Source organism: Nicrophorus vespilloides, unplaced genomic scaffold (genome assembly GCF_001412225.1).
Source record: "Nicrophorus vespilloides isolate i.1.1-1 unplaced genomic scaffold, Nicve_v1.0, whole genome shotgun sequence".
NCBI lineage: Eukaryota > Metazoa > Arthropoda > Insecta > Coleoptera > Silphidae > Nicrophorus > Nicrophorus vespilloides.
Genome location: NW_017097577.1, coordinates 26,251 through 36,484, shown reverse-complemented (window position 1 = coordinate 36,484; position 10,234 = coordinate 26,251). Strand labels below are relative to the sequence as shown.

The following is a 10,234-nucleotide window of genomic DNA, read 5'->3' as shown; positions in this document are numbered from 1 at the left end:
CAGAGGGAAAAACAGAAGGAATGAATAAAAAAAAATAATATGTAATAATAATAATATATGTATAAAGACCTATCTCTAATATCACTTTTTTTACGCTTTTTAAACTCTTTTTTCCATCGATATTTAAGTAATTGTAAATTTCTATAATTATTGTTAAAATTGACTTTATTCTATTAAGAAACATTTTTCAAGTACTTAATTAATTATATAAACAATTAGAATCCATTGATCAGAAAATCTACATGAATTCATCGAATACGAAGTTTTTCGCATATTATTATGAAAACTTGTAACTCCACCAAATCAATTAATTGGCAATAGGTACCTCCTCAAGTTTCTTTAAACAAAACGTTATATAACTTCATTTAAGTATATATCAAACTTCATTGTATTTATTCTCAATGTTATGATTAAAATGTGTGTTATATAACATTAATTTTGAACTGATTTCTTGAGCTCTGTAACTAATTAGGATAATTCTAATGGAGTGTTATTTTATTGGTAATGAAACCATGGACAAAATATGTTTCTTCGCGTTATGTGACTTGTGTTTTACAACATTTGTATCGATCTGAAAAACCGTAGTCAGCCATTTAATTTCGTATGGAAATGCCTGTGCAGAGTGAAAAACAGAAGGAATGAATAAAAAAAAAATTACACGAAGCAAAGTAACAAAAATAAAAAAAAATAACGTGGAGCTAAAAAAGTTTGTTGAGCGTGAGAGATATGTGCGAGAGGCGGTGTACAGCTGTGTATGTATGTATATAGATGTACACACAGAGAGAAGAGAAGAGCAGTGCTGTGTGTTGGTGTTTTGGAGGCTGGAGCTGGAGCCGCAGGGGGTGGCGTTTCCGTTCCTCCGTCGGGGGGAGGTGAATCGATAGAGAGAGGAGAGTGTCCTAAACCCACCCGGTGGCGGCCCGTGTCTCGGGTTCGGCGGCGGGCGGGCCGTTCCAACGTCCACCCCGGAGTTCTCTTCAGCATCCGCAAAGTGCGCTCGGCGGCGGCAGCGACTAGACGTGCACCACCCCTCGCAACGGCCATTCGGCACCGTTCGGAAGTGTCCGGCGTCGGCGTCGCGACGCGTTTCTCCCACCGACCAACGACGTCCATCACTTTTCGACCATCATCATCAACAATAACAACAACAACAAAAACAACAACAACAACAACAACAAAACGAGGAGACTTTCAACTAGAACCATCCGCCATGCTTCTTATAAGCAGGTATGATAAATAAGAATTCCAATAGGTTTTCTTTTATTTTCTTATTTCGCTTGAGTTAGATGTCAGATTTAGAGGTTCTGGGTTTAGCTGGTTGAGGCAATGCCACCATCATCATCATCCAGATGCAGCAGAAGCGACTGCGGCAAGGCCTGGGTCGGATCCCTCAATCCGCTTTGATGAATTTTATGCGATGCTCCCCGACGTATTAGATCGTCGTTCCGCGGATTTTAATGGCATGTGGGAAATTAAACCACATAAACATCATAGGAACTTATATTCTCTCTCTCTACTCCCGGATCCAATCTTCGAGGCGCACATATATAGGTATAGAGATAGATGGATAGATGTGTTCTCTCCCCCACGACGAAACCCATCGCCCTTCGGAACCTGCGACGTCAATCGCACACTAAAACCCTATCTACACTACATTAATTATTATTAATTATTCTTCAGACCCTTCCACCACTATTTTTACCTATTTTTATTTCTACCCTAACAAATACACCCTTATACTCAAATAAGAAAGTACATTATTTTACTATTATATAATGTAAGTAAAAGTATATGAAAATTTTGAACAAGAATCTTAAATAAACTTTAAAATTTAACATTAAGAACGTTTATTATCTAAAATACAAAATAATACGATTTAGTGTAACATTAATTGGTATAATTGTACAAAATTTTTAAATTAAAAACTATATTTTCTTTTTGTTAATTCGCAAAAGTTTTCATAACTAATTTAATTTATTGTTACAAACAGAAAGTTACGTAAATGTTACATGACCTAACTCAATATAATATATCTTAATCGATACTAACTCTGAACTTTAATGACGTTTTTGGTCTACAGATAAACGTACAATAATTTTATTCTAGTGTTTTAACACGGATTTTTCTTCTTAACTTATTCTATATCTATATTCTATATCTTATTCCTATTACTTAACTTAAACCCGATATTACTTAACTAACTTTACATTATTTTACTATTATATAATGTAAGTAAAAGTATATGAAAATTTTGAACAAGAATCTTAAATAAGCTTTAAAATTTAACATTAAGAACGTTTATTATCTAAAATGCAAAATAATACGATTTAGTATAAAATTAATTCATATAATAGTACAAAATTCTTAAATTAAAAACTATATTTTCTTTTTGTTAATTCGCAAAAGTTTTCATAACTAATTTAATTTATTGTTAAAGACTTTAACTAAGAAGAAATAAACTGTTACAAACAGAAAGTTACGTAACTGTTACATGACCTAACTCAATATAATATATCTTAATCGATACTAACTATGAACTTTAATGACGTTTTTGCTTTAAAGATAAACGTACAATAATTTTATAGAAAATTATTTAACTTGTAAATTTTATTCTAGTGTTTTAACACGGATTTTTCTTCTTAACTTATTCTATATCTATATTCTATATCTTATTCATATTACTTAACTTAAACCCGATATTACTTAACCAACTTTACATTATTTTACTATTATATAATTTAAGTAAAAGTATACGAAAATTTTGAACAAGAATCTTAAATAAACTTTAAAATTTAACATTAAGAACGTTTATTATCTAAAATACAAAATAATACGAATTAGTATAAAATTAATTCGTATAATTGTACAAAATTCTTAAATTAAAAACTATATTTTCTTTTTGTTAATTCGCAAAAGTTTTCATAACTAATTTAATTTATTGTTAAAGACTTTAACTAAGAAGAAATAAACTGTTACAAACAGAAAGTTACGTAACTGTTACATGACCTAACTCACTATAATATATCTTAATCGATACTAACTCTGAACTTTAATGACGTTTTTGCTTTAAAGATAAACGTACAACAATTTTATAGAAAATTACATAACTTGTAAATTTTATCCTAACATATTTTATTTATATAAATGTTTTAAAACACGAATTTTTCTTTTTAACTGATTTAAATAAATATAAATATTTTACAATAAAAATATATAATAAATTTTAAATAATTTTCATTTGAATTGAACTGAATTATATAAAAATTATACATGAAATTATTAGTATTATTACTATTGTTACCTTAGCTCTTTATATGTTATTGTTATTAATGTGGACAGGTTTGAAATGCGTTTAAATAACTGGTAAAATTTGCATCGCAAATCAGCCTCAAAACCACATTAACGTATTTATTCACACATCCCACGCAAGTTCCTCTCTTTCTCTTTCATCCCTCCTCAACACCAATCCAAACCCTCTGCTACCATCTGTCTCTCTCTCTCGCACGTCCGCCGTTTTGGTAGATATTCAACGCGAATATTCGCACTTGAATAATGAAATTTAAATCGCTAATTCGGTATTTAGACTTGCGTAATTAACAATATTCTAATTAATTTATTACCGGTATGTTCATTAGCATATCGCCGCATTAATATCCTCTCAATTCACTCCCTCACCCCACATCATCTCCAACCTCCTCCCTGCACATACATACATATGAAATCACTCTCACTCAGCTTTCACGCTTATAAAATTATTAAGTGAAATTAGTGATTTTAAGCATCTATTTTTTACTTACTTATACTTTATAGCAGCGGTTTCCAAACTGGGAATTACTTAATAGATTTTTCAATAAATTTGAAGTAAAACGCATAAATTTTCGTGTCCAAATTGGATTGTTTAAACGTTTGAGAATCGCAGTAACGCAGATGATTCATTTTCGTTGCATAATTAGAATTGTTATAACGTTTGAGATGCGCAGGTGCAGCTGATTCTTCGTGTCGTAGATCGGGCGTTTTCGCCTAATTGTTATTGCTTTCTTATCTAACAATTATGCAGGTGTGCACATAACAAATTGCTTAACCTTTGGGAACTGTAACATAAACAATGCACAATTTTTAATCCAAATTCTTAATACTTTTTATCCAATATAGAAACGTGTTATCATTTTCATATCGATCACAATTTTTATAAAATTAAAAAGAGTAGAAAAGTATTATTGAAATATCCTTTCGAGGATTTGTTTCAATTTAAGTACCAGGCGCATCCACCATTGCATATAGACAAACTAGTAATTATATTATTTTTTTTAATAATAGAATTAAATTGTTATTTATATTTCATCTATTCCCATAATTAACGCAAAATTTGAATTAAATAGAAAACACAGTTTTTAGTCTTCAGATTGTGATAAAATCTGTATTTTCTATTTAATTCAAATCTAGCGTTAATTTTGGGACATCTTTAGTATAAACAAAATTATTAATTTATGACTGAACTTGCATTTTTAAGACAAATTAAACTTATCTAATTTCATTAGAATTTCAATAATTAATTTTAAAATTTATGTATTTTTTGATGTAAGCTATCATTTATAATTATATTATTTTTTATATTAATAAATACAAACTTTCATAAATATTCAAATTGATATAAAATTGATTATTTCATATATTTGTATACTTTATATCAAAAACTATTAATTTATTTAGCAAACATGAAGCGACTTTTAAAAATCAGTTTTTGTGACAAAATAAAGTGAAAGTATACTACTATCAATGCAGGTATTTCACAGGTGTACAATTAAAATACAGGTGTTTATTAATGTTCAAAAACACAGGTGTTAATGCAGGTGTACAATTAAAATGCAGGTGTTTATTATTGTTCAAAAACGCAGGTGTTCATGCAGGTGTTAATTCTAATTACAAAAAAGTTAACTTAGTTAATAATTAGATTGAATTTTAATAAGCTCATACATGATTTACATGCACAATTACTAATTAATAATAATTATTTATTGGTGATAACATTGTAATATGTATTATGTTATTGTTATTGTAATATGTTAAATTTGTATACTTTATATCAAAAACTATTAATTTATTTAGCAAACATGAAGCGACTCTTAAAAATCAGTTTATATGACAAAATAAGGTGAATGTTTGCTACTATCAATGCAGGTGTTCATGCAGGTGTACAATTAGAACGCAGGTGTTTCTTATTGTTCAAGAACGCAGGTGTACAATTATAACGCAGGTGTTTCTTATTGTTCAATAAGGCAGGTGTTCATGCAGGTGTTGTAAGGTGTTTCACAGGTGTACAATTAGAACGCAGGTGTTTCTTGTTGTTCAATAACGCAGGTGTACAATTAAAAAACAGGTGTTTCTTATTGTTCAATAAGGCAGGTGTTCATGCAGGTGTGCAATTAATCTATTACAAAAAGAAAAATATGATAAAGACAATTTTTTCGAGATAAAGAAATGTTTATATAAATTAAGTAATATTTATTTTATAACATAATTATTTAGAAAATTAAGTAAATTTGATTGAAATTAATAATAATTCAATAAACTTTCATACCTATCATCACTTTATATAATTCAATACATATCTTATATTTAAGATGCTTAAATCGTTGTATATTTATAGTCTCAGCTATGGTATATTCAACTGTATCAATATGAAGATACTCATAAAATATTCAAGAGTTTTAATTAATCATTACTAGATGTTATTGTACTTGAATTTGTCTACTTCTTCACTACACGAAGATAAACTTAATTGATTGTGGGGAATCCTCATCCTTCTAATTGAAAACATTCGTTGGTCGACGTTTTCATCTAGACTCGTCGTGTTGCAGCGTTTGAGAGAAAGAGAGAGAAGCCACTCCGACGGAGTGCATTTAATTGTATTCGATTATTAAATTAGGCGTTTCGGATTTGGTGCCAATGTTTATATATAAAATAGTGTAGCCGTCGTCGGAGCAGCCACCGCCACCCCCACAGTTTCCAAAACCACCCCAACTTCACCCGTCCTGATCCAGTTAATTAGATTATTTACCGGGATACCAGGCGTTAATTTGTATCAATTACGCTTCCAGATACTAGTCTCGACTGCCGTTCCAAGTCTCCTCAACCAATCTACCATAAAAAAGAAACAAAGAAACTATAAATAGTTTCCAAAAATAAATTGTTGGAAAAATTTATTATCCGATTCAACCCCTAATTACCTTCCCGGAATCCATTTGCGAGAGAAGCCAATTCCACTTTTCGGGAAGTTTGTTTCCGCTCATATTTATTTTTTTTGTATATATTATTATGATCTTGTATTTATTTACTATTTTTTCTCTTTCCTTTATTTCCCTGTACCCTCGACAAATAAATTATGCACGCACGTTTTATCGTTTCGACACGAATTATATGATTTTTCGATTCGTTTCTGGCTTACCGCGTGAGACAAACGACAGCTGACGTGCATTTCGACTTTTATTGGAACCTTTTTACGATCCGAATGACTTAAGATATTATTTTTTATCGTATTGCCTCTTGACGTTTGCAACCCTCTACCAACATCCCCCTTCCATTCAAAATCCTGCGACGTTGACGTTGGTCGTCTGCAGGATTTCAGAGCCTGAACACTCGCACACACACACACATTATCCCTCGCGATACGTCTAATTACCGCATTAAATAACATCCACTCGTCTAATTAACATATTAATTATTAATACCAGAATTCATATAACATATGTTAGTTTGCACACGTGTAAAATATTCAGTGGGTTTGGGAACTGTAATAAAGGTACACACATATACGAGCATATGTATGTCGTCGCAGCAGGAATTTTAAGCCGAATCGAATAAGGCAACTTTTCTGAGTGTTAAAGTTAAAACTGAACAAACTTGAGGGTCGAAATAAGGGTGACGAAAAATTATGAAATTGGGTCAAAGTTGAAAGAACTATGGCGGCGAAGTTTTAATTTACTGCAAAACGCTTTTTAAAGGCTTCTTCAGTTCTTTGCCTCTTCCAGTTTGTTTTCTTTACAAAAAAAATGTTTAACCTTTAACCAGAATTTAATTTTTTTGCATGTAAGAACTACACTTGTTTACATATTTCAAAACTTTCAACTTATTCCTAATTTGTTAAAAAAAAAGTTTATTTTTAATTGAAAATATTGCAATTGTTCATATTTATGCTGATCCAAATTTTAATTGATTTTAATATGTAATTTTATTTTTTTTAATAAATTTGAAACAAAATGAAATATCTTTTACACCTATTTAAGAATTAGTTCACTTTACATTAATATTTCAAAATTTTCAGCTCATTCCGAGTTTGTTAAAAAAATGTTTAAGTTTTATTGTAAATTAAGTTATTGTATGTAATGACTACATTCATTCACATTTATAACTTCTGCTAAAATTTTAAGGGAAAAAATAATATATTTACAATAATTCAGTTATGAAACAAAAATTTATAATAAAAACTATGATTTTCTATTGAAAAATTGTCATTTAAGAAATTTTATAATAATTTTTGGTCTTGTCCAATTTTTTTGTGTAACAAATCGGAATATTTTTTTACGTCATTTAAGAATTAGTTTAACGTTTGGCTGCAACAAATGAATCATCGTTACGTATTTGGTTTAATTTTGTCTATCGTCAATTCATCGTAATGCAGATCGGGTGTTTTCGTAACTGTATTTTTCTATGCATTGTGCACATATGCGAAACGCACTGTATTTTGTGCCCATATAAGGTTTCTTACTGAATATGTAAATGTTTTCTCACTTTTATTTGCATTAAAATTCACATAATATTAAAAACGTTAAAAGAAAGTTGGAAATTATAAAAAAAAATTGAGAAGAGTAAATTATTAATTTATAAATATTAACAAAACATTTAAAAATTTATGTAATATTAATAACATTAAAAATAGTTGAAAATGTATAAAAATTGAGAAAAATAAATTATTAATTTATAAAAATTTATTTTAATATTTCACATTAATTCATTTGGAGAATATTGCAACTATTCTTTTTAAAAACTTCTAGGAACGAATTGTCTTCATAAATGGAGGTATCAGTTTATAAATTAAAGTAATGTATTTCATAACTTAAATTTTAATTACATTTATTGAAAAACGTTAATTATAAAAACAAAATGTAAGAAAAGTTGCAGAAATCACTGCATTCATTCATGTATAATAAATACTATATAAAAAATAGTATATTCGAGGAGTGCACAGGAATGCAGCAAAAAACGTAGACGATTCTTGGAAATACGCACAGTCATTGAAATTATGAATGAAACGTAGTAAAATAAGATGTGTAGAAGAATTCCTTCACGTGTCTAGACGGTAATAAAAATAATTTATTCCAGATAATGTCGAGGAACAAGAACAAAAAATCTGTATATATTATTTCGATGTCTAGACTATTTATTTTATTAGTTTCTTTGAATTCCTTCCTTTTAAATTCATACAGAATTTCTGTAACGTAACATAAGTAACTTGTGATGTAAGTGTAAGTATAAATAGGTAAATTACTTATACACCAGTCCCTCGTTTTACACGGTTATGCTATTACACGGTTTAGAAAAAATAAATCGGAGGATAGGTGTACTTGTCTAAACTAAATGAATATTTGCCTATTTTAGCAAGTGATTATAGTTAACACGTTACTTGACAAGTAAGTGTCTGTAAAATTTGGATATTGCTGTTATATAATTTGTAATGATTGTTTTTAATAAATTAGAAACAAAAAGCACTATTTTTTATGGATAATTTGTTATAGCGTTCGCATTTCATTAACAGCAACTGCAGATGATTCATTGTTACGTAGACGCATCGCGTTTTCATAACCTTATAAGGCAATGTTTAAACGCACTTATTTTCGTGCTTATATAAAGATATGTTTCGATAATTTATTTGTATTTTTTCTAAAGTAAATGAATATTTGCCTATTTGATACGCGTATTTTAACAAGTAATTATACTTAACTCGTTACTTGACAAGTTAGTGTCTGTTTTCATAACCTTATAAGGCAATGTTTAAACGCACTTATTTTCGTGCTCATATAAAGATTAGTTTCAATAATTTATTTGTATTTTTTTCTAAACTAAATGAATATTTGCCTATTTCCTACTAGTATTTTAACAAGTACTTATACTTAACACGTTACTTGACAAGTAATTTTTAGACGAACCGAAACCGAATCTGGAACGATAAACATTTACTTGAATCGTAACCGTAAAAAAAAAACGAAGCGAACTCTATTTCGTACCCATATAAGGAATTTTTTAACGATTGCGAATCGCAGCAAGTGATGATTCATCGTGACGTGACGTTTTCGTAACCAAATAAGGCAATTATTCAATTAACAAATTATGAACAAATACGCAAAATTTTATCATTTACATTAAAATTAATATAAAATAGTAAAAAATTAAAGGTTTTTCAGATTGTGTGTAAAGAAAATCAGAAAATCTCATAATTCTATAGAAATAATGTAAGAGTTTTATCTTCAGTCAGTAAACTAAGCTTATATTAATATTATAATTTCCAGATCAATTTTGTCTACATTATTTATTGAAAATTATCTCTTTTGCTTCATGTAATTTTTAATTATTGTTTTATTTCTTGAACAATTAACAATTATGTAATTATTTATATTAGTTTTGTCCTGGTTGTTTGTGATAAATTTGCAATAAGATTATAATAAAAAAAAAATAGAATTTCATGTAGTAAATATACTTTCATAAAATATAATTGTTTAAGTAATTATAATCGAAAGGTAAAAAGTAAAGAAAGTTATAATATTATATAGTTTTTATCGTTATATAGTTAAAACGCTTCATATGATTGATGTTGTTGGATACGAGTTCAAAGTCGCAAAGAAATATTGTAACAATTTGCTGCTACTCCTTGCTTTATTTTATTATTTATTTCGGTGTTCGAGGAGCACAGATCGCATGGCGTATAATTGTAGTAAAACACGTGCCCGAACAACCCTTAACCCGGACAATACCTTGATGTATGAGCAGAAGGCATTAAATAAATGTTCGCGAGGACATGTAAGGGTTTCTCCCTTGCCCTCACTCGCTTACATTTTTTCGTATACAATCCCTTACGTGAGCAACGAGGTGAGCGTTTCGTAATATGGTAATTATGATTATTATTTGTGCAGCAGTAATATGCCTTTGTGCGTGAGCTATGCCCTATGAACGCGAGCCCTGT

The 10,234-nt window shown here is 29.2% G+C and overlaps 1 protein-coding gene across 1 annotated transcript; it reads left to right on the top strand.

Moving 5' to 3' along the window:
• The first annotated feature begins 991 nt into the window (after positions 1 to 991).
• Positions 992 to 1,725, top strand: LOC108560447. Its single transcript, XM_017918002.1, has 2 exons — positions 992 to 1,227; positions 1,315 to 1,725. Exons 1-2 carry the CDS (start codon positions 1,211 to 1,213, stop codon positions 1,667 to 1,669), a joined length of 372 nt encoding a protein of 123 aa, XP_017773491.1. The 5' UTR covers positions 992 to 1,210; the 3' UTR covers positions 1,670 to 1,725.
• Positions 1,726 to 10,234: the final 8,509 nt, after the last annotated feature.